A 25328-nucleotide genomic window follows, 5' to 3' on the forward strand; every position below is an offset into this window, starting at 1 on the left:
TTGAAGGGCCAAGGGATCCAGGAAGGCTGGACCTTACTTAAGAAGGTAGTCTTAAAGGCACAAGAGCAAGCTGTCCCCATGTGATGAAAGACAAGCCAGCGAGGGAGAAGAACAGCCTGGCTGAACAGAGAACTTTGGCTGGAACTTGAGGAAAAGGAGAGTTTACCACATTTGGAAGAAGGGGCAGGCAACTCTGGAGGGCTATAGGGATGTCATGAGGTTATGCAGGGAGATTAGAGAGGTGAAAGCCCAGCTAAAACCCAGGCTGGCCACTGCTGTAAAAGATAACAAAAAAATGTCTTTACAATTACACTAGAAACAAAAAGAGGGCCAAGAAATATTGCCGCAAAGGATGAGGAAAAGGCTGAGGTACTTAATGCTTTCTTTGCCTCAGTCCTTAATAGCAAGACCATTCCCCCCGGGTACTCAGCCCCCTGAGCTGGAAGATTGGGATGAGCAGGAGTAGAGTGAAGTCCTGAAAGTCCAGGAGGAAATGGTTAGTGACCTGCTGCTCCACTTAGATGTGCAAAAGTCTATGAGGCTGGATGGGATCCACTCAACAGTGCTGAGGGAGCTGACAGAGGAGCTGGCCAAGCCACTGTCCATCATTTATCAACAGTTCTGGCTAACTGGGGAGGTTCCAGAAGATTGGAGGTTAGCTGATGGGACGCCCATCTACTACAAGAAAGGTGGGAAGGAGGATCTGCAGAACTAAATGCCTGTCAGCCTAACCTCGGTGCCGAAGAAGGTTATGGAGCAGATCATCCTGAGCGTCATCACAGGGCATGCACAGGACAACTGGGGGATGAGGCCCAGGCAGCATGGATTTATGAAAGACAGATCCTGCTTGACAAACCTGATCTCTTTCTATGACAAGGTGACCCTCTTATTGGATGAGGGAAAGGCTGTGCATGGTGTCTACCTAGACTTTAGTAAAGCCTTTGACAGTCTTTCCACAGCATCTATTGGAGAAACTGGCTGCTCATGGCTCAGACAGGTGTGCTCTACGCTGGGTAAAGAACTAGATGGGTGGCCGAGCCCAAAGAGTGGTGGTGAATGGAGTTCACTTTAATGGAGTTCTGTTTAATATCTTTGTCAGTGATCTGGATGAGGGGATTGAGTGCATTGGGTTCATGGTTGGACTTGATGATCTCAAAGGTCTTTTCCAACCTCAGTGATTTGACGATTCTATTCTGTAAAATCTTACAGTTCAAGAACACTGAGAATGTTGCTGAAGTAACTCACTCTTCTCATTAGGTAATCATCCAGGGCTTTCGAAGCTACAGGGACCAAACCATCGTGGACCCATTCAGCTCAAAACACAATGTCATTGGTAAGTTCAGATACTTGTCTTTTAACACTAACTAGAGCGCATTGTTATTTCAGATGATGTTCGCATTAGAGTCCTTTACAGTTTTTAATGTTCTGCCTACATTTGATGACTATATTTTCTGTTTTGGAAACTTTTACAGTTGTCTGTAACATTCCACAAGATGTATTGCACTTAGAGCAAAGTAATGCTAACATTCGAGTTTACTGTGACAGTAGTATGTCTTGAGTTTTTAGAAGTTGAGTGAGGTCTGTAAACGCCTTCATACGTGCAAATCTCTGTATCAGCCAGACCCCCTTTAAAGACTGTCCTTGCAGGAGCAGCAGCAGAGAATTTGTATGGGGTTCTTTTTTTTTGTGTGTGTGTGCAGGTGTGATCATTTTTTATATCTAAGCACACTAGCTATTATAAACTGCTGCAGAGAAGACGATCCTCTTTCTTTCAGCTTTGGAGGAATGAATCTCTGGAATGTGAACTGGCAAAAAGTGTAATATAAGTTTCAAAGTGTAATTTCATAAATAACACCTAATCTGACAGTATGTTGTTGTCCACCTCACACCTCTTCCTATTTTTGCGCATGGATGCCTGGTCGTGCCTTTTCATTTGCATTGATTTCAGTGATTGTGCAGCAACTTTGAGACTGCTGACCTGTCAGAAAACTGTCAGTTTTGGACATAAAAACTTAGTAGCCAGGATTTTACTCTGAGACTGGAAAAAATGTGCATATGACTTGAATAGCATGTCCTATTATGTAGTGTCACTTCAGCAGGAGCTAAAACTTTATTCAGGTATAAGTGTTTAAAAAGGGGGGGGGGGGGGGGGCGGGGAAATCCAACTTAACTATTGTTTTGCCTGTATAAAGACCGCATAGCAGTCCCAAGTAATTTTGGGGATGAGTTGAAACTGGAGGGTGTATAGGCAGGAAGCAGTGGAAAGCCTGGGATGCTCATTGCAGCTGGAAGGCAAGCAGTTTTGAAATTAATACAGTATGTGCTGGTCTTAAAGATAAGACACTGAGCCTTGCTGATACACATCAGAATAAACACAGATTACTGTATGCTAGCATAGTGTGGTGTTCTTATACCTTTATTTTTAAAATAGAAATAGCACTTCTTCTGGTCTTTTTAAAACAAAACATTGCTGAATTAGCAAGTGGAGTATTTAAGAAGTTTGTATACTACCTGAAGTTCATACAGTCAACCTGAATGTACAGGCAAGTGATTTCCTTTGGTTAAATATAAAAAATTGATGCTGGGACCAGAAGAATTGGATTTAGGTCTACTGTTCTTACCCCACCAGGAGAATCAATATTAAAAATAAAAGGATGGGAATAAATAGGATTGGTTTACCCATTATTCTCATTGTGCAGTAGTGTTGGATGGAGTTTATAAGTCATTGTAATGTGTTTGAGTGGGAAAAGAACTATTCTCTTGTTCTTGGGCAATGACTTAAGTAATGCATCTACTAACGTCATCTCATTCCCTTGAGGTTTTGTTTGGCTGTGTTATTTGGGTTCTGTTCTTGAACATTTCTGTGTGATGTATAATGTACATTGCAGTGTTTATGTCAACTTGAGGTTATACTTTGTTTTAATTTTCAGTGGGAAGAAATGGATCTGGAAAAAGCAACTTTTTTTATGGTAAGCTTGGATTTCTTAACATAATAATGTGGAGGTACTGATGGTACCAGGTTTCTTTGGTTTTGCTGGAAGTTGGTTTACCAAATGTTCCTCCTCTACAAGGAGTGGCAGGTTGGTAATTACTTGACAGTGATGAAAGGCAGATCTCGATGCACTTTGTTAATACTTACCTTCAGGTTTTCCCTTAGTATTCAGCTTCTCTTACTGAGAGCCTTCTGAGACTCTTAAATGGCAAAGAAGTATTTACAGGAGGAAACCGATTCTAAAAGTCATGCACCTTCAAAGCTGATAGTAGTATTTGTAGTTGCTTTAGACAATCTTAGTGGCTAAATTCTAAGCTGATTCTATAGCAGTATGGCACAGCTTTATACAATTTTTTAACATGGTTATGAGGGGGATTTTGTGGGGTAGGAGCATCAATGAAGGAGAGGAGGTGCTAGTGAAAGGTGTCAGTGGCATTTGTGATGGTAGTCTTTATAAATTGTCCAGTACTAAGTATTTTAGCAATATTTTTAACCCAGTCTGGGTGCTATGTATTTGTAGAAGAAAGCTCATGAATCCCTACTTGTGTAGTGTTATTGATGCTACGTAGAAAGGTGGCAATAATGAAACTTCAGAGAAATTCTGGTATACAGCAGGCTGAGTGATGAAGATCCAGCAAATTAAGGTTTTTAATGAAGAAACATTGTAAGATATTAGCAATGATGTGACTGTACTAAACAACAGTAAAACTATGTTTTGAGTTAAACAAACTGCTGCATATCTCCCTAAAGGAAAGATCTTCTGTTTCTTTACTGTTTTATTGCAGCAATTCAGTTTGTCCTCAGTGATGAGTTTAGTCATCTTCGCCCAGAGCAGAGACTGGCTTTGTTGCATGTAAGTGGAGGTGTATAACAAGACTAAAGAACAAGCTAAGGCATTTGAATGTTACTGCAAAAATGGTAAATTGCTGGGCTGTGGATATTTTAAGTCAATTACTTTAAAAACCTCCTTAAACATCTTCTGTTTCCCTTTGGCAAAAGGGAATTTATATACAAAATAATATGTTACGCTGGTAATGCGCACTGGTGAATGTGTATCCAGGATTTTCAGAAATGTCTGCTGGGTCTTACATAGATGCTTTTGATACTTAAATCCTTGGGAGGAAAGGGGAAGTGGGTTTGTCGGGGAAAAGAGGAGATGAGTGAGCTCAAAATCAGTCTAAGATGGGAATTACCTAACCAAAACATCTCCTTTCTTAGGAAGGTACAGGTCCTCGTGTTATTTCAGCATTTGTGGAAATTATTTTTGACAATTCGGACAACAGGTTACCGGTAAGTTGAATACGCTACTTTGGAAACAGATGAATGCTTCAGACTCTAGTCATCTCAGTATTGTAGAAATCTTCAGTATAGTAACTGCTTTTTGAATCTGTGAATTCTGGATTAGTTATACATACCTACTGCAAGCAGTTAAATTTACTGGCTTTTGTTTTCTTAAGATTGATAAAGAGGAAGTCTCACTTCGCAGAGTTATTGGAGCGAAGAAGGACCAATATTTCTTAGACAAGAAAATGGTGACGTAGGTACTTCTTTTACTTAGCTGGATGAGACTAGTAGTATTTCTGTAAAATTCTCCAGTCAAACTTAACACTTGCATCTCTAGCCTGAAATAAATGCAATTGTATAATACTGAGTGCTGGTAGTTAGACAGCAAGGACATCAGTCCTTGTGCAATAGACAGCAGACTTTAAATTTGCAGTTTAATCCTTTCATTACCGTGATGTTTAACTGCTTCTAGAGTATTTCTTTCAGAGCTCTTGAACAGAAGAGTTACCAGACCTTAAGTTGTTTCTTATCCTTCCTTGTGATATCTTTACCTGTATTTGCTACCTCTTTGCTTCGAGATGCTTCTTTCTTAATCTCTTTCCAATGCTGTAGTATTTTAGGTAGTTTTCATTTTTCTCTCATTTAATTTTAGGATTAGCTATTGTCAAATGAAGAAGCTTCTTCAAACAGAGCTTGCATTGCACACTGATTATAGTATGTGATGTATAGTTGTGATACTTTACAGAATTTTTACAGTTGTCACTTTTGCTGGAAGTGTTATTAATAGATTCACAATAACATTTCAGGAAAAATGATGTAATGAATCTTCTTGAAAGTGCTGGATTTTCTCGCAGTAATCCCTACTATATTGTCAAACAAGGAAAGGTAAGATTCTTTTCCACAAAGCGGAAGAAATCACTGTCAAGAGTATCATGCTTTCTGAATGCCAAACTTATTTCAATTTTTGCAGAAGTAACCTAAAATCTAAATCCATTTTGGTTTGAAGCAGTTCTTGTAGATGCTGCTTTTTGCATATATTACTGTTTTAGTAGTTTATGTAAATTTTAAGAAAAAAGTTTTAAAGTCTGTAATGTTGATTTCTAGAAAGTATTTTTTTCGTGGTAATTTTTGCAATCATGTGCTTTTCTGTATACTTAAATACAAAGCAAACATAATCCCTATGCTGTTTTTTTAAGAGACTAAAAATACTCTTCGTGGAGGATGAATGGAAATGTGGAAGTACCAGAAGTGAACACACAGCAGGGAAGGGGTTCATATCATGGCTTGTATTAACTGGTCTTCAAGACCCAAGCAGCTTACAGGTTTTAATACAATACAAATTAGAAACAGTTACCTTATAAAAGGATGCAGCCATTAAAATGAATATTGGCAGAAAGTGCATTTTATGTCTAGTTTAATTCTATGACTGACTTAATGTTGGATTAATGAGTGTTCCGTGACCTGAATTATTCTAAGATTTATAACCCCTGCATTTTTGGCGTGGTTTTATGGAGGTTTTTAAATTGATTTAGCACCAGGACTTAAAAGCCCAAGTTTGAGTTTGTCTAAACATAATTTTGAGTGGATGATGATTTCTTCAGTTCATGTAATACTGGTATCTTGAGTTTTAGTAATAACTGGTAGCATTTGAAAAAACAAGAAAATTCATTTCAAGCAGAATACTGGCTGTGCTGAAGTAATTGTCTAAAAAAATAATAAAAAAGACACTATCTTATATACTAGGGATCTGAATCTTCCTGCCAAAACCTCAGGCAAGCAGGCACAGCAAAAGAAGTGCAATCTTTGATCTGTTGTGGTTAGCCATACATCCAGAGCAGGCTATTGAAATAATAGATACTGAATTTTTAGATCAACCAGATGGCTACAGCTCCTGACTCTCAAAGGCTGAAGTTACTAAGAGAAGTAGCTGGTACCAGAGTGTATGATGAACGTAAAGAAGAGAGTATTTCACTAATGAAAGAAACAGGTAAAAACAGTTTAAGAAATGAATGTTTTATGCCACAGTAAAAAAAAAAACAAAACAACACAGGTTTATGGCTTTTTGAATAAAGCTAATTGCTAGATTTTTTTTGTGGTATGTCAAATGATACAGAGCATATCATACTGTTGTCCCAAAAATCAGATTCACTTGATGTGCAAAAAAAGCCAATCAACACACAGTTGAGATTTATTTCATGTCTGTGCAGAGATGGGTGCTAGATGGTAAATCCACCAAGCTAGCGTAACTTTTCCTGGGTTTAGGAGGTTTATATACAGTTTAACAAACAGGGAATTTAGTCATTGTACATGATTGGCTAAAATTCTTCACGTAATACTACATACAATACACATGCTCCAGAGGTGGGGTGGGGCTACCTTTTCAAAGTTTCTGCTTCAAGGGGAGTTACTTTTGCTATTATTGTTATATTATAATGAGGATAGGTTCCTTTCAGGTAGTTTTTCTCAGCAATTAGTGAATCTGCAAATGTTTTCCTTATCGTAGTTCCACACCATTGACTCTTCAGAGTCACTGTGTCTGTATTCTGTTAGCCTTACCAGTTCCTTGGATTATTTTGCATTCCTCCTTCAACTGTTTGTCATCAGTATCTCCTCCTTGAATTTTAAATGTCTGAAAAGGTTTAATAAGTGACTTAATGTGTGCTTTGAGTAATTAAACTTTTTAGCTAGACTAAAAGGGAGGTTTGTGCTGTTCAAAACATGAATGTTAGCTGGCAGCTATCAGAAAATCAGGATACCTACTGCTATGCAAACAGTAAAGTTTACATAGTATAGTCTGTAATTATTTTAAGCTTCTGAGCCAAGAGAGTATCTGCTTGTGTTGCTTTACATAGCTAGTATCAACAGTTCTGCTATAAGGATGGTTGGGTTTTTTTGGGAACTTCTGGACACAGGTTCTGCTTTTCACATTTCATAACTGTTGACAAATTGTTAATCACTGGAGGAGATTCATTAGCTTTAAAGATGAGGGAATGTATTACATTGTTTGTCATCTTTTCTAAGAGGGCAAGCGAGAGAAGATCAATGAGTTGTTGAAATACATTGAAGAGCGACTGCATACCCTAGAAGAGGAGAAAGAAGAGCTGGCTCAGTATCAGAAATGGGATAAAATGAGGAGAGCATTAGAATACACCATTTATAATCAGGAGCTTAATGAAACACGAGCTAAGCTTGATGAGGTAAAATGTCTTGGCTAATACAAAATATAATGTGATCTCATGAGCAGTTTATTTGCTTTTTTCAGACATGTCCTTGCATTCCTTGATAGAATTCTGTCAATGTTCTTCACTAATCTAACAAATTATTTTCTTTCTGGAACTACTTCTAAACCAGAATCTTGCTACTTAAGCTATTGGTGATGTTTCTGTACAGCTTTCTGCCAAACGAGAGACAAGTGGAGAGAAATCCAGGCAGCTGAGAGATGCACAGCAAGATGCTAGAGATAAAATGGAGGTAAAAATACTTCTTAACAAGGCACTGTCCAGAGGTCTGTTTTGCTTTGTGGGGTTTGGTTTTTTGCAGGGTGGGGGGTGGAGGTGGTTCTAAAACAGTGTTAAATTGTATTAAATGTTTTCATCCTGTTTGGAAACAGAAGGTTTTCACAGTTTCATTGTATCTTGATCTGCATAATAATGATCTTGTGAATTTTGATAGATACTGAAATGTGTATGCAGTGTTTAAGGTACTACATAATTAAATTTGTATAGGAAATAGAACGACAAGTTCGTGAACTGAAGACAAAGATTTCGGCTATGAAAGAAGAGAAGGAACAACTTAGTGCTGAAAGACAGGAGCAGATTAAACAGAGGACTAAATTGGAGCTAAAGGCTAAAGACCTGCAGGATGAATTAGCTGGCAACAGTGAACAAAGGGTACGTAACAGCGGTGAAGTCTTTAAAATGTCATTGGCAGATGGTACTATACTTGTACAGTGAAGTTTTTGCTTTGGACTTTGTGGCCTTTTGTTATTTTCTAAGGTTTGTCAGAGAGATACCTTAGGTTTTTTTGATGTCTGTGTTTACATCCCCTAGACAACTGTGTTATGATCCTTTATTTATTGTTCTGCATGTTGCAAGAACAGGCACCTATAATTCTTGATCTTAATTGCTACAGGTATTGGGAAGGAGGGGTTTGTTTGTAACACTAACTTGAACCTGCTTGTTTGGCCCATGCAGATGTTCTTCGCTTGCATAGTTTAGCTTCTTGAGAATGCTTCATTTCATCTCTCTTTGCTGTCCTGATTGGAACTGAGTTCACTTCTGTTAAGTGTTGCAACTGCATAGTATTGGATAAGCAATGGCATCTTGCAATCTTACAATTAAATTATTCTTTAGAAGTCTGTATTTATCTAGTAATACAGTTCTGATAATACCTGACTTTTAAATACTGCTTTGTTTGATTTCCAGAAAAGACTGTTAAAAGAGAGGCAAAAGCTTCTTGAGAAAATTGAGGAGAAGCAGAAAGAATTAGCAGAAACGGAGCCGAAATTCAACAGTGTAAAAGAAAAAGAAGAGAGGGGAATTGCTAGGTCTGTGGCATTCTACAATGGGGAGTCAAAGCATTTAAAAAAACCCCAAAACCTGAAACAAAACTAACCAGGATACTATCAGTACTATCCAAGTGTGCAATTAACTGAGTTGTGCTTGCTGTTTGAGGATGGAGTAGCTATATGTACTTACAGATGATCTGTAAAAACCTCCTTTATTGTTGGGGGTGGGTGGTGGGAACAGTATTCAGTGAAATTAATTTTTGAGCTTAACCACTTGTGGGCTATTATTACTTCTTGTGAAGTCTTCTGAGTGACTTTATGGTTTATAACATGATTGTCTTCTTTGTTACTGATTTAGGGCTTATTTTTGAGCCTGGTTTGATGTTTTCCAAAACCTCTCATGGTAATTCTTAATGCTTGCCCTTAATAAATTCAAGATTTCTGTACAATACAGCATGTCTTTCCCTTCTCAAAATAGGCTTGCACAGGCTACACAGGAAAGGACAGATCTTTATGCAAAACAAGGTCGAGGAAGCCAGTTTACTTCCAAAGAAGAAAGGGATAAGTGGATAAAAAAAGAACTGAAGTCTTTAGATCAAGCCATCAATGACAAGAAACGGCAGATTGCAGCTATACACAAGGATTTAGAGGATACAGAGGCAAACAAGGAGAAAAACTTGGAACAGTACAGTGTAAGTTTTTAGCTTATTATTTCTCAGTATTTTTGAGAGAAGGGTTAAACAATCTTGGGCAGTTAAACTTCAGTGCCTGTTTATAAGAAAGGGTTCTTTTTGGGTGTGGTCTTCTGAAAAACATGTTATCGAAAGCATCTGCAGATAAACTCCCTCTAGCACTACATCTGACTTCATTATGTATTTTGACTTCCCCTCTAGTACTTTCCTGTCCTGGTTTCAGCTGGAATAGAGTTAATTTTCTTCTCAGTAGCTGGTACAGTGCTGTGTTCTGTGTTTAGTATGAGAATGTTGATAACACACTGATGTTTTAGTTGTTGGAAAGTAATGTTTATACTAAGTCAAGAACACTTCAGTTTATTCATATTGGTCTTCTCTCAACTCATAAATTTTATCTTTTTTCCTGAATCTCTTCCCCATCCCTCTGTGGTGGTGGGGGAGTGGGTGAGCAGCTGTGTGGTGCTTAGTGGCTGGCTGGGTTAAACCATGACGTTTCTGCAGAGTGTTCGGCCCGAGTTTTCAGGAAGGGATGTAGGTCTGCCTTGCTCTTGGCTGTGTTCAACATAGGTATTTCATGTAGCTAACAATTTGTTAGATATTACTGAGGTCTGTGTTGGTGGCTTTCACTCTTCTCTTACTTGCCCTAAACAGAGGATCTTTTAAACTGTTCTGCAAGCACTGTACCTTTGCACCGCACTTGCAGATGGTTAGAAGTTTCATACCTGTCCATGTTAGAAGATTAATCTGTGTCAGTATTATTTGCATAACTTAGATTTTCAATTTCCATTCAGAAACAGCTCTTACGCTGCAAATACAGCAGTATAATTAAAAACTACCACTCCTGCTAGGAGCTACAGGAGTGAAAACCTCTGCATTAGTGGGAGAGCATGCAGTGCCAGTCCTGCTACCCTGCATGTGCTGATAGACAGTGTTCTTGGTTGTTGTGTGATATATCTACTGAATCTGAGCATCAGTTTGACAAAGTCTAGAAATGTAGTTATACAAAGACAATGGTGTTCTACTAAAATACTGCTTGGATGGGGCCAATGTTAGCAAAGTAATGATTCTCTGGATTGGTGAATGAAAGAAATTACTTTTACTGCTGACTAAGTGTATTCTACTGCTCAATAGGAATTACGTAGCATTGAAGAGGTTAAATTTTGAGATGGCCTTTGATTCCTTTTAAAAACATGTCTTGGTTTCCTGTTTCTCATTAAAGGAAGGTTGATTTATGCTTAGGCTAGGAGTTGTATAGCTTTTTGTTGTTCAGAAGCGGGGTGTCTTGGGTGAATGTGATGGATAGCTTGCAAAGTTAGATTGCGAAAACTTGGCTGTGTTTTGGGAACACAGCTAGTTCTCTAACTATAACTAGTATAGTTATAGGTAACTATAAAACGATTATCTGAGTGCTAGCCCTGAAAAGTGCTTTTCAAAGCCCTTGCTTTGAAAATGGCAAGTGTTCAGTGAGCAAGGGGAGCGTGTCTGTGCATTGGCTTACAAGCATGCTGTTGATAGCAGCCGTGTTAAAGTACGAGTACTGCTGGAGAACAGGCTAAGATTTTTCAGAGCCAAAATAGAGCACTGTACTAGCTGCTAAGAAGAAAATTAACTTAATCCCAGCCGAAACCATGACAGACTAACAGCAGTATGGCATGATATACAAGACTGGTGTGTGTGTTCTTATCGCAAATGTTGCTTCAGAGCATGATTACCCTTAGTTATGTGTATGGTAGTTACAGGTTTGATTCAGTTTCTTACCATGACTTAGTGAGCCATTTCACTGTAATAATAAGGTGCATGTTTCAAGTCAGTGCCTGCCTTGCAGTCTACTTGATAAATTTTACCTTACTACTGCTCCCTTAAAGATGTATCTATTTTCAGTGCTTCTACAATTTGTTGTAAATCGGTTAAAACACTTGTAGGAATTGTTTCTGAATTTTAAGTATTTGGTATTGAATAAAAGAAAGTTTTGAACGTAGAGACTTTGTAGTTTCTTACTGTTCTTTTTTGTGTTAGAAACTGGACCAGGATCTTAATGAAGTGAAGGCTCGTGTTGAAGAACTGGACAGAAAATACTATGAAGTGAAAAATAAAAAGGATGAACTACAGAGCGAAAGAAAGTTAGTAATTAATTGAAATATGTCTGAATCTCACTTAATGTGAAGGACCCCAACTGTGTAGTTGTTAACATGGCTTGTTAGGTATGTTTTTTTAAATATAGCCATGTATGAACTCTGCACTTTGCCTTCCTGCTAAAATTATCAGTCTTTGAGAACAATAATAATTTTAAAAAATCTTCAAACTTCATTCACACTGAAAATACTTCAATTTTTTTTCTTCTGTAGTTACTTATGGAGAGAAGAGAATGCAGAACAACAAGCTCTTGCAGCAAAGCGGGAGGATTTAGAAAAGAAACAGCAGCTTCTCAGAGCAGCAACAGGAAAGGTAAGATACCCTGTATTTGAGAATTCCATGTGGAAGTTTTTCTTTTCATTCTTAAAGGACAAGTTGTAGTCATATCTGAAAGATACAGCCGTTACAGTAAGACCATAACCAAAAGAAGTGTCATAATTAAGATGGAAAAATAATATTTGCAAGGTAAATCTTTCAATTATTTATAGCTCTAGAACTACTTGGAAATCAGTTTTGTAAGCTCAAGTTAATAGAGGAGAGGTAAGGAGACCAGGTAGAAATAGAATACTTCTAAAATTTCTTCTGACATATTTTTGCTTTTTTTTTTAAAAAAAACCAAACACCTAAGAACCTTAAAAGTGGCAGACTCAAATATTTAGGTATGTTCTGTTAGAGCTGTAGGTTAGTTAGCAGGAACTTGGCAAAAAAGGTGACCTTTTCACAAAGTTAAAGGTAAAATTGGTATACTTGTAAATCTTAATTGCAGTACAATAATGAGTTATATTTTAACAGGCTATTTTGAATGGTATAGACAGCATAAACAAAGTTTTGGAGCACTTCCGTCGAAAAGGCATAAACCAGCATGTTCTAAATGGCTATCATGGCATTGTGATGAATAACTTTGAATGTGAACCAGCTTTCTACACCTGTGTTGAAGTTACTGCAGGCAACAGGTAATTATGTGCTTTTTGTTTTTACTTAAGTTGAAGCAGCTGAGTGTTACAATTTATTTGTTGGTGCCAGTTACTGAAAGTTTTGTTCTTTTGAACTTGAGTTCTCACCCTTTCTTTGTCAAAGTGCCTTCTATACAGCATGATCAAACTGCTACTCCTTTGAGAAGGAACTAAGAAGAATTTTGACTATTTCAAAATTAATCTTAGCTGCCCTTGATCTTGTCTAAAAAAAACCCTAAACCAAAACCACACAAAGACATCCACCCCACCCAAAAAAACCAAACCAAAACAAAAAGACAGACCCAGACCCACACTCCTGACACCAGGATTGGTGGTGAGGCTGAGCTATATCGAATAAAGTGAATGGCATATTCCAGTGTGGAGAATTCTACAGTAACCAATGTGATGTTTTAATGATAGCAATAAGAATTATTTCACTTAATGCTAGAAAATCACATGGGTGGCGATGGTCTCTAAACTGTCAAAAACTGCTGTTTAAAAGCTATCTGAAAAGGTGTTGAGTGTTAATGAGTCTGTGTAATGTGTGTTCTAGAATTAAGTGCCTGTTGGGTGATACAGCACTTCTTGCAGCATCTGATACTTGAAATTAATTTAGATTATCTTTTTGTGTGATCACTCCCCTGTTCAAATTTGTGAGTAGTCATACAAATTCTTTTTCTAATGAAATGTAGATAGTGGCATAAGGGCAGGAAAGAGGACAGGTGTGATCTTGCAAACTGTCACATAAAAATGTTGATTGCTACCACAATTTGATCTAGTCCCTCATCTGAAACATTTGTGCCTCTGTGAACAAGGCTGTCTCTTCAAAGTACTTCACAGGTCTCTGAATCCTGTTGTGCCCCCTCCCACCTAGTTTGGAAAAAAGCAGAAACAAGCGTACTGTAGTTCAATTTGCAAAAGAAAGATGACTTATTTCAGTCCCTCTGATGTTTGCTCCCAGTCATGCACAGGCAGATAGGTGTGGTCTCTGGTTGTGTACAGAGACATAACCTTGTGAATCCATGCAGGGGGCTGAACATTGTATATTGAAACGGTATGGAAGGCACAGGTTTGCAGCTGAACCAAAAAAGACTGTGTATACAATAACACTGTATGCACATTGAGCTGCTTTTGTGACTGGAAGGTGGAATACAAAATTCTTGGCTGATCCCATTTTAATGAAAGTGAATGGAGTGTATCCACTTGGGTATTCTGAGGCAGAGACTTGAACAGAAAATGTGACGCAGTTTGATATTGATAACATTATTTAGTGGTACCTGCATGCTTACTGTTCCTGTGCAGATAAGCTAGTCCTTTTAGCACAATAAAGTTTTGCTTATTTGTTGGACTTGTTAATTAGGTTGTTTTATCACATTGTGGATTCTGATGAGGTCAGTACAAAGATCCTAATGGAATTTAACAAAATGAACCTTCCTGGAGAAGTCACTTTCCTCCCTCTGAACAAGCTGGATGTTAGAGATACTGCTTATCCTGAGACTAACGTGAGTTGGAGTTCCTGTTGAACCTTCCTCTACTTCATAATTACAAAGTCTCATACTCTGAATTGTTTGTGTATATTGCTTATGGCCCACCACTTCCTTTGCTGTTGAATGTCTGCAGTTAAATACTACTTCTAATGTATGTGTCTCAGCATAAAAAACCTGCTACAGGAAGATATTCTCCTACCAGGCATTTGCCTTCACCTTACAAGTAAATAGTTGATACAACTTTATTGTAAACTGGTAATAATTGCCTGGATTACTGAATTGTAATTCTTTAAGTTGAAGTGCTGCCATGGACAAAAACTAAAGAGCCATGTTACCGCTGCAAACAGTTTCTCAAAGTTACTGGAAATGAGTTGTGCCTTTATGTTTAAAAATGCATAAATAAATGTTCAGTGACAACCACTTAAAAAATAGTTCTGAAATACATTTCAAGAAAGCCTATGTTCTTACTTGAAATTTTAGTAGTGAACTAATTGTGTAAATGTTAACTTCTTCCTGCAATAATCATGGTAGAATAAGTTCGTTAAAATTAGTTTTTTCTCTTTTTTTTCTTCAGATAAACATAGGAAACAATAAATAGAAATAAACAGGACTCCTTGCATGCTTATTTTGGAGGGGGCTTTACTAGTAGAACTGTTAATGTTTGCATCCTGCTTTCTGCAGAAAAGAATAAAATTTTTTTTGAGGAAAAAAAATTATACTGCAAATTTATGATAATTAGTCAACTTGTTTCAGTAGCAGTTTAATACTTGGGTGAGATTCCTGGCAGACTCTTAAGTTGCCTTAAGACTCAAGCCTAGCTGTTAAAAGCTAGAATTGCAAAATCTTGTACTTGATTTCCGTAGAGTGTTTATGTGTTTGTCTTGGGAATGTTCAGTCAGTGTGTCATCCTTCTACCAACTGACAGCTGTTTACTTCAAGTATCATTCACAATATTGTGCTTTGAGTTCAGGGTTTGACATTCTGTATGTAAATAACGATATACTCAGCTCCAGAAGTCTTTATTCTAGGAGTTTATTGATTGTGAAGCCAACGTTAATATTTGGTGAATTTTGAGATATGCTAAACTTTTAGAAATTCTTGTTACAAGGGTAGAGTGTATTCTCGTTTTACTCTTGATGGTAGTTTTTTTCCAAGGCACTCTTGAATTCTGCATATGAAGTAGTTGCAATATACTTACTGTATTTATATCAATATGTTCTTATTAAAATAACTGTCGCTTCAGGATGCAATTCCTATGATCAGTAAACTGAGATACAATCCAAGATTTGACAAAGCTTTCAAACATGTTTTTGGAAAGACTCTAATTTGTCGTAGCATGGAAGTGTCTACCCAGCTGGCCAGAGCTTTCACTATGGATTGTATTACTCTGGAAGGTAAATATTGGATTCTTATAAATTACTTACTGTAAAAATAGGATCCCTGGAATGTGAAGCTCATTAAACATGGTCTGTTAGTATGGTCAAAATAAGATTATTTTAAATAATAGTGTACTTGACAGAGATTTACAAAGTTGCACTTTGGTTAAGTCTAGTGCTTAAAAATACAGGATTTCTTCGCGAACTGTTGAATTTTTGTTTGATCTAAAAGTTAGTAGCTGTGTGTCTCCATCCTGAGAATTGTAAAGTAGATTATTTGATTCATCCAGTTTAACAGGATGTTTTCATGGAGTATTTATGGTGTTTTTCCACAAACTTAAACTAATGTTTAGGGTGTGAATCTATGGCCTTAATGACTGATAAGTGCAAGGTGAATTCATCTGTGTACCAGACACATTTACAGGTTATGTTCTCTGAAATAATACATAACTCTTGTTATTTGTCTTTTCTTGGAGGACAGATTCCCTTCAGGCTTATTGTTGTCTTTTTGTCTCTTAAAGTCAATCTGACAAAATTCCTAAGGATATCTGAGGAGGAAATGATTAATTTTTTCAGTAACAGTATACTCTACGAGCCACAGATGCTGCTAATTACTCAGCTTCTCTTTTGTTTTCTCCCGCAGAAGATCTAAGATTTTGTTTCTTAAATGGGTAGTGCTAAGTATTGCATTTTTCATTAATGTATTTTTTTTTTCCCTTTAAGCTGCATGGTTTCAGCTGTTAATCAGAAACAAAAAAAAATCTCAGCTAATGCTTGAAGGAGACCATAGCAGTCTTTGTTGTTCTTGAGAAAGGAAATGCACTTTACGTTGAATACAGAAATAAACATTTCCCTAGTTACTGTAAATATACATATGTGATTCCTGATAATGTTGCAGTGCTTCTGTAGGTTAGTTTAAATATTCTAGTTAGTCTGTTAAGTTGTATTGTAGAAACTGCTCTGAACATTAATGGAGAGCATATGGCATGCAGTTTTGTTCATCTCATTCTGTTATGTTCTTAGGTGATCAAGTCAGCCATCGTGGTGCTTTGACTGGAGGTTATTACGACACAAGGAAGTCTCGACTTGAATTGCAAAAAGATGTTAGAAAGGCAGAAGAAGAACTTGGTGAACTTGAAGCAAAGCTCAATGAAAACTTACGGAGAAACATTGAAAATATCCTTTTGTTGTTCCTGGGGAAAGGTTGTGTGGTGACAAAGCTTTTGTTTTGTGATTGCAGTAAGAAAAGAAACAGGAGACTAACTTGTCAATGTTACATATTAGCCGTGGCATTTTGACCATTGCTTATGCAACCTGGTTCTATATGTTACTGTAGAGGTTTTAATAACAAAGAATTTAATGGTAGAACAGAAATAAACAAAAACCCTGCATGTGAAAATTGGTGTACAGCCACTGAAAACAGATTTTAAAATACACCCATTGTTTAAATGCCTGAATTGCATTCTTTTTTAAAAAAATATTTTTAGATCAATGCAGCTAGTTAAGAAATAGTTTGTATACTACTGTTAATTTTTTGGTAGAACTTCCATACTGGGAAAACCTGACTGGAAAATAGTAATTGAAGCACACCTTGTCCAGTAGGTTACTTCAGAGAGTGGCTGGCTCTGTAGACCTCCGGAAAAAGGAGCTTTAGTAATCTGTCCCTGTTAAAATTTTGTCTTGACCTTTACAGCTTAGAGATGAGGCTAAACCCCACATTGTGAGGCTTTCTATTCCTTCTAGAGTTTGTGTAGTAACTGGTATAACCAGATATTCTTGTTACCTGTGTTAATCTTCACTGTTTCTTCTGACTTGTATTATATTTTTAGTACTTGTGTCCTGAATTGGTGTGTTACATAGTCCACTTCTGCTGTGGGGAGGAGATGGAGACAATTATAATATCATTAAGCTTCAAGTTGCTTGACAGTTTGGTCTTCCAGTCTCATTGTACAAAATTCAAGTAACACTCACCTTTTTCTCTAACCCCTTTAATGCTACAGTGTCCTTTTGAGATCCAATATCTAGAATTCAGGAGCAAGGGAGGCTTATACAATTTTATTCTCCATTATCTATGTCGTTCTGTCCTTTGAACTGAACCCCATTGTTTTTTGGCCTGCAGCAGTGCATTAGAGACATTTTTGGGGCAGCAGATAAGCAGAAGACTGAAGCCTATGCTTAGATCCACAGCTGATTAACAGAACTTTAAAAGTATGTACCTATGTCTTGGTAAGTCAGTAGAAGAACGTCAAATGGTCTGTTAAACATAGACCGAATTTGCCACCTGGCTTTATGTGCATCAGCAATAATGAGTGTCTTTCACCTTTCTTGTTTGTTACCTGTAGGCAATGTACAGGATGCATTTTGTGTATCTACAATTAAGTGTTTATTCATTTTCTCCTTCCTTGGGTCTTTTTTTAACCTACAGATATGTAGGTGTATGATATTAAAAGGATTTGTGCAGAAAGTAATTTAACTAATCCCAGTGCATGTCGTATAGGTACCCGGTTTTTTGTAACTAGGAATGGGAGCTGGAATTCTTGCTGCTTGTAGTTAAATTCACCAATTACCTGTTAGACCCTTTGGTTTTAGTATAACTTAACTTTTAACCAGGACTACTATTTTGGAATTGAAAAATCTTTCTTGCTATCATTTAAGTCAAAGTCTTTAGCCATGGGTTTCTTTTTGAGGCGGCATCTGCAGAGGATGCAAGTAGGGTGCTCTGTGGCGTACCCTTCAGCTGTGGTAGAACAGTGACTGTAATTAAAGAGCTATTACAGCAGTCTGACAGCAACTTTTAGAACATAACACAAGCAAACTTCAGTTACTCTGAAAGTAAAGTACACATTCCTGCTAACTTCCTGTTCCGTAGCTCATTCGGTTTTCCTGAAATGTTTGTAAGTATATAGTGAAACGTTTTACTGTAACCTCTGCTTAGGGGAATTAATTTTTAGGGCATTTAAGTTGATGTCATGTTAAAATATGCATTGTAGTGGGAGTAACATGCTGTTAGTAATTGAACATAAATCGAAGTGGAATCTTCCACAAGCTCTGCACCATGACCTAAGCCACTACATTAAAATTGGCACAAACCAGTTACACTGTTTGCCTCAGAACTGGGTAAGGGATAATCGTATTGTTCTAATGTCTTTTTTTTTTTTTTTTTTTTTTCTAAATAGAACACCTGCTTTTCTGTATTTTGTAAGATCTGAATTTTTCTTACATATTCAGACATATCCCTGTGTTCAGAGTGCTGTGTTGTAAAACTTACAGTTAAATGGACCTTTCCTTGTTTGTTCTTGGTGTTGATAAGGGTTCTCAGGTTACTTTTTTTGGTGCTTCTTGATTTCTCCTGTACAAATGAATAGTTTGGTTTTGCAGGAACATGCCAAATGGAGTAAAATGTGGAAGGTACTAGTAGGTATAAAATGCCTTTTAAAACAAGGACAAAGTATTCCTTAGCCCACAGTATGGATTAATAATGAAATTGACCAGCTAATGAACCAAATGCAGCAAATTGAGACACAGCAGAGGAAGTTCAAAGCTTCTCGAGACAGTATTTTGTCAGAGATGAAAATGCTGAAGGAGAAAAGGCAGCAATCTGAAAAGACATTTATGCCTAAGGTATAGTATGGGGATATTGAAAGCTGTTACTGGCTTTATATTAAATGTTTTATTAATATTACTGATAAACTTGCATTCCTCTGTGGTTAACATCATAATATGAAATAGGAAGAGATGACTAGAGATATGATACACAAATATGTTCATGTAAACAGAAAAGTGAAATTCATACAAATCTACAGATTGTTTGAATGATTGTGTAATATCTGTTCCATAGCAACGCAGTTTGCAGAGCTTGGAGGCAAGTTTACATGCTATGGAGTCAACTAGAGAATCATTAAAAGCAGAACTGGGGACTGATTTGTTGTCTCAACTCAGTCTTGAAGATCAGAAACGTGTGGATGCTCTTAATGATGAAATTCGACAACTACAGCAAGTAAGGAAATGAAAACATCTTGCTATTAAATGTGGTACCTTTCCAATAAACTTATTTTTGTCCTTTTGTATGAAAAGTCACATATGAATATAATGTTATTAAAGTAGTTTCATCAGCAGTAGGCAGGCATGTTTGGAGTTTTTTTTATCTGCAAGGTGTATTTGCATGCTTTTCTCAAATGCTGGGTGAATTTTACCAGCTGTATTGTGTGAGAATTATGGCTATTTCTGTTGGAATAATCAGTTTCCTTGCTGCTGCAGTTGGACATACAATACTAAGTACAAGTAGTTACCTGAAAGGAATGATGTACAGTGTGGGAAAGTAAAACAATGCCTTTAAGCACGTAGTAGATGCCCATATTGTTAGAAAACCACTACCTTGTAAGTAGACTCTCTAAAGCTCTTCTGGGTTTAAGAATTGAATTCAGGTGCTGTACAGTTTAAGAAATCTACTGATTTGTATGGTTGACTTTTACAGTAGACGGCTGCAAAAATGCTTACCATTTGGTTCCTTCTACCTGTTAAAATTAAAGCAACAGTCTGAACAATTGTGTGATATTCTAATGCTCAGAATTGTGTGAAGTGGGGGCTTTTTGTCTTTTTTTTTTTTTTTTTTAACAAGGAAAAAAATAGTTGTTTAGGAGTCAGCCAGGGCAATTAACATAAATATTTTTTTTTTGTCTCCAGGAAAACAGACAGCTTTTGAATGAGAGGATTAAACTAGAAGGCATTATCACAAGAGTTGAAACATATCTCAATGAGAATCTAAGAAAACGCTTGGACCAAGTGGAACAAGTAAAGATTTTCTCTTAAATTTACTTTTGCCGTCTGTTTCTGACTTATTTCCAGGGCTTTCATGTGTTAGTAATTTGATAAATACTCATTACCCTGCATTATCTGTGGTGGGTTTTGCTTCCCTTTATACAGCGAAGTGTCTTACTTAAATTTCAGCACAGTATTTTAGGCATGTAACTTTTGACAAATCCTACTCTAAATTCACAGTGTATGTATAAATAGGACCATTGTAATTACAGATTTGTTTGAAAACTGACTATTCTCTAAACCTTTACTAAAATATTTAATGCGGTTATATGTAGAGTAGCAGAAGATAACTTGTTTGTCTGACTTACACTTTTGTTGCCCTCCATGCTGAAGCTTAGTGGCATTTCCTTTGTCCGATAGGAACTGAATGAGCTTCGAGAAACAGAAGGTGGCACAGTTCTTACTGCCACGACATCGGAACTTGAGGCTATCAACAAACGAGTGAAGGATACACTGGCACGGTCAGATGGTTGGTAGCATCGGTTTTTGGAAAGAAAGTTCTTCATGGTTTTGGGAGTTCACATATACCATATTTTGGTTGAGAAATAGACTATAATATGAGAAGTAATCATTAGTTTCAAATACACTATAGTAGTTGGTGTGTAATGGATTTTTTTGGAACTTCAAAAGATAAGTGAAACAAGATTTTGTGCATGTTATACATAAAAGAAAGCACCCACAACTGACACTGTAATACCAATAAGTATGTGTTGGTTATAACAGACTTCTGGCTTCAGAGCATAGTACTTTTGAAGCAATATTCATACAAGCGTGATCTTGTTTAGTTGTTCTTGAATTTTGTCTAACCTATCTAGAACCAAGTTGCTGTCAAATAGGAAATACCAGCTGTATGGCTCAAACGTTTTTTGCTTCTCTTTCTAAACTTTTAACAAAATGACCTTAGTATATATGTTAGGGTTGTTTTAATTCATATACTCATGGGGAAGAAGAGAGAAGGATTTTCAGCTTATTAACTTTCTACCACTTAATAGATCTTTGTTTAGATTATCTTTTTGTTTCATAAATACTTCATTGGGTAATTGCTGATTTTATGCAGGCACGTAAGTCTTACCACTTTGGGTTTTGTGCTTTCACCCTATCTCAGATCTGGATAATTCTATTGACAAAACAGAAGCAGGAATTAAAGAGCTTCAAAAGAGCATGGAACGCTGGAAGAACATGGAGAAGGAGCATATGGATGCCATTAACCATGATACAAAAGAACTTGAAAAAATGACTAACAGGCAAGGCATGCTCCTTAAGAAGAAAGAGGAATGTATGAAGAAAATTCGGGAGTTGGGTTCACTTCCACAGGAGGCTTTTGAAAAATATCAGACTTTAAGTTTAAAGCAGGTAATAAGTGTGATTGGTTTCACGACCTGAAATATTAGTGTCTTGAGTGTCAAATGTGGCTGGAATTGCAAACCGCTTTAATACAGTATTATTTTTCCATTTACAGTTATTCCGCAAACTGGAGCAGTGCAATACGGAACTGAAGAAATACAGTCATGTTAATAAAAAAGCTTTAGATCAGTTTGTGAATTTCTCAGAGCAGAAGGAAAAACTGATAAAAAGACAAGAGGAACTGGACAGGGGCTACAAATCCATCATGGAGCTGATGAATGTCCTTGAGCTCAGGAAATATGAGGCCATTCAGCTGACTTTCAAACAGGTAACAAAGTGGCAACAATTGTAAAGACACTGGTGCTGAAATCAAATTGTCCCATTACGTAGCAGCTATATGGGAAGAAGCAGATACTAAGTACATCTATTCTATAATAACAGAAGACAGTATATTGAGGTTTGTGGGTTTTGTTTTTTTTTAAATACTGACAAAGAAATAGACTAGCATTTTAAATAGGTGCTGATCTTGGTTGTTATTACAACTCTAGCTTTGCTTTAAACCTCTTAAAAGACTTCCTTTCTGGTGAATCTTTGTACTACGTACAAACTGGGAAATGTCTAGTAAAAAAACTTCACCAACAGTTTTCCAGATTTGGTGAAAGTAATTCCTAATGTTAACAAAAGGTTTTCATTGTGAAGTGTGCAAAGTCTTCTCTTAAAAGGTCATTTGCTTAGCTGAGATCTCATCTGAAGTTTACTGAAATAAATCATACTTGCTTTTGCTGCTTTTTTTTGTTTTAGTTCTATCATTTCCTTGAAAAAAAATTGTGAATATATTCACACTACAAGAACAGTTGGCTTAGGTGTTTTAGGTGGCTCTGTATAGCATGTTTATCACATGAATGGGGATCTCCACTTTGAAGCGGATACTTAGTGTGGTTGTGTTAAAAAAACAAAAACAAAACAAAACAAAAAAACCCCAACAGACAACAGCTTTGCTTCATTTGATTTCACTATGTGAAAATGACCTGGTGTATTGACTTTCTTTTTCAGGTGTCAAAAAATTTCAGTGAAGTATTCCAGAAGTTAGTCCCTGGTGGCAAGGCTACATTAGTGATGAAGAAGGGAGATGTGGAGGGCAGTCAGTCCCAGGATGAAGGTGAAGGCAGCACCGAGAGTGAAAGGGGATCTGGATCCCAGAGCAGTGTTCCATCTGTAGACCAATTCACTGGAGTTGGCATAAGGGTAAAGAAAATTATTTGTGTTTCAGTACTCTAGATTATCTTTTAACTACTTTTTTAGAAAAGCAGTGTTTTAATTGATCCTTTTTACTTAATAGCAAGTGATGTTGTGATTTAATATTTTGAAATAATTTTGCTGTGGCATTGTTTTCTTAGGTATCGTTCACAGGAAAGCAGGGTGAAATGAGAGAAATGCAGCAACTTTCAGGTGGACAGAAATCTTTAGTGGCCCTAGCCCTGATATTTGCTATCCAGAAATGTGATCCAGCTCCATTTTACTTGTTTGATGAAATTGACCAAGCCTTGGATGCTCAGCACAGAAAAGCTGTTTCAGGTAACTGTCTGCCTTTATTTATCTTCATTGTGGTTGAAGGTGATAGTCTGTCTTCTCATCCCTGATGTTTAAGACAAAAGCTTTTAATCATAAAAGCACATTTTTGAATATCCCAACATGTGTGTTAGAATTTAACATTGTGTTTTCTGAAGCTTTCCTGAACTTGATTTTAGGTAGAAGCTGTGTTGTCTACTGCGTCTAAAGGGGGTGTCTACTACACTTCAGTGTGGTAGAGATAGTCCTGTTTTGAAGTGTAGTTTGATTTTTTAAAAGTAACTTCTAACTCATTGCATTGTTGGAAAACTACTTACTGTGTCTTTCATCAGAGTTCTGATAACCCACTGATTTTGCTGAGTGGCTGCATTTGTCAGAGTTGATACTGAAACTAATTATAATAGATAAAAACCTGGTATGGATCCTTTTATTGATTTGTGGGTGTGGGGGTTTTTTTTATTAACCAAAATCTCATTTTGAATAAGGAATAGCAAACTCTTTGCCTGTCTCATATTAAAACGTGTCCTGCGTTATTGAGATGACATTAATGAATAATTCCTGTGTTCTTTTTTAGATATGATTATGGAACTAGCTGAACATGCTCAGTTTATTACAACAACATTTAGACCTGAACTGCTTGAGTCAGCTGACAAGTTCTATGGTGTAAAATTCAGAAACAAGGTAAACAATGTTTTAGTTAACAGCATTTACTGAGAACCTTATCAAGTCGTGCATTTGAGGCTTAAGAGTTCAAAGTGAATCAATCTTATTTCAGTCATAGATTTCTAGTTATATTACAGTCTTGTGTAAAAGTTTTCTCCTTCCCCCAAAAGAATTGTGATATCTATAGATGTCCCTTGTCATGTTCTTTAAAGGAAATTAGAAATTGCTTATAGGCCTGTTGCTGACTGCTGGAGCCTTCAGAAATAAGTCTGTTTTGTTCTGCAGGGAATACTGTAATGATTGTATACTTCTTTTTTTCCACCAGGTTAGTCATATTGATGTGATCACAGCAGAAATGGCCAAAGACTTTGTAGAAGATGACACTACGCATGGCTAAACAAAACTGTACTTACTGCTTGTTTGGAAGATGTGTATAGTGCTATGTTTATTGCTAGGGACCTGTAAATTTTAAAATATAAGTATTTAGTCCTTGTTTAAAATAGTTTTTGAACATACGTTTTAACCAAGACCCCAGAAGGCTTAGTTTCAAGAAGCTTGAGTATCCATTTTGTCTCTGTTGCTGTATTTTATAAGATAATTGTTAATGTTACCTTTATACAGTACCTGTAGTTCGGAAGTTTTACTCTCTTCCCTCAAATCTTTTGTAAAGTGTCTGTTGCTGTTTTAAAGCTTTTCAGAAAGTGCTAGCTATTCCTTCTTAAGTATAATTTTATCATTTATATTGCCTCACATGTTTTTTTTAATGGCTTCAATTAAAATGATTGGTTTTATCGCTGTAACGGGTATACATTGAATTTTTTGTTTATATTGTCTCTCTTTAGAGGTTTCCACTGAGATGGAGTAAATACTATTCGGTCATGTAGGAGCTGCATATTTCAGAAATATAAGACAAAGCGATTCTTTCAAGTCATTCTTACTTCTCCTCCGCCCCACTCCCCCTTTGTTGTTTCAGCGTTGTGGGGCTTTTTTTGCACTTTTCCAATGCTAGCAGAAAACCACGCCAAATCTGTGCTTGTCCAAATACATAGCGTTCTGATTATTGAACTGAAAAAAATGTAATTATCAGAAGTTACGGAGAAGTCTGAAAACACCACGGAACTGTAACAAGACAAAACAGTCCACAATTCCCCCCCTCCCGCCCCTGCCTTTTTTTTTCCCTGGCCAGTGTAAAAATTCCTCCATTGTGTCCCTTTAGCCCGAGACACCAGCATAACTTGAGCCAAGTAGCAGTCACCAGTCAAAATGTGAATCTCTTCATATTGTCTAGCCTTTTGGCAAAGTGGTATTGAATAATTTATGTGGTATTCTGGAAAACCTAAGGTTTTACTATGAGCCATATATTTCTTAGATATCAAAGCAGTTGCAGCAACAACCGATCTTGTTTTTACAATAGCATATATATGTAAAAATAAAATAACCTTCAAAGTACCTTATGTAATGTTAAATTGTACAGCAAGAAACAGTGAACTTAGTATATTGCATTTACTCT

General features: G+C 36.8%; 1 protein-coding gene across 1 annotated transcript in view; it reads left to right on the forward strand.

Moving 5' to 3' along the window:
• Positions 1–24618, forward strand: part of SMC3 (structural maintenance of chromosomes 3) — a 28070-nt gene extending 3452 nt beyond the window's left edge. The window contains exons 2-29 of the mRNA XM_080402522.1: positions 1258–1333; positions 2931–2969; positions 3778–3845; positions 4211–4282; positions 4450–4529; positions 5083–5161; positions 6146–6263; positions 7298–7473; positions 7667–7747; positions 8002–8166; positions 8701–8822; positions 9262–9475; positions 11492–11595; positions 11821–11920; positions 12401–12561; positions 13922–14063; positions 15292–15442; positions 16448–16600; positions 18894–19045; positions 19263–19421; positions 20108–20215; positions 20603–20711; positions 21348–21595; positions 21702–21914; positions 22640–22831; positions 22984–23161; positions 23730–23836; positions 24144–24618. Of these exons, the coding sequence (XP_080258648.1) occupies positions 1258–1333; positions 2931–2969; positions 3778–3845; positions 4211–4282; positions 4450–4529; positions 5083–5161; positions 6146–6263; positions 7298–7473; positions 7667–7747; positions 8002–8166; positions 8701–8822; positions 9262–9475; positions 11492–11595; positions 11821–11920; positions 12401–12561; positions 13922–14063; positions 15292–15442; positions 16448–16600; positions 18894–19045; positions 19263–19421; positions 20108–20215; positions 20603–20711; positions 21348–21595; positions 21702–21914; positions 22640–22831; positions 22984–23161; positions 23730–23836; positions 24144–24215 (3639 nt within the window). The 3' untranslated portion in view covers positions 24216–24618. The remainder of the gene's footprint in view (positions 1–1257; positions 1334–2930; positions 2970–3777; positions 3846–4210; positions 4283–4449; positions 4530–5082; positions 5162–6145; positions 6264–7297; positions 7474–7666; positions 7748–8001; positions 8167–8700; positions 8823–9261; positions 9476–11491; positions 11596–11820; positions 11921–12400; positions 12562–13921; positions 14064–15291; positions 15443–16447; positions 16601–18893; positions 19046–19262; positions 19422–20107; positions 20216–20602; positions 20712–21347; positions 21596–21701; positions 21915–22639; positions 22832–22983; positions 23162–23729; positions 23837–24143) is intronic.
• Positions 24619–25328: the final 710 nt, after the last annotated feature.

The sequence above is a fragment of the Falco punctatus genome, assembly GCF_963210335.1.
Source record: "Falco punctatus genome assembly, chromosome: 9".
Classification (NCBI taxonomy): domain Eukaryota; kingdom Metazoa; phylum Chordata; class Aves; order Falconiformes; family Falconidae; genus Falco; species Falco punctatus.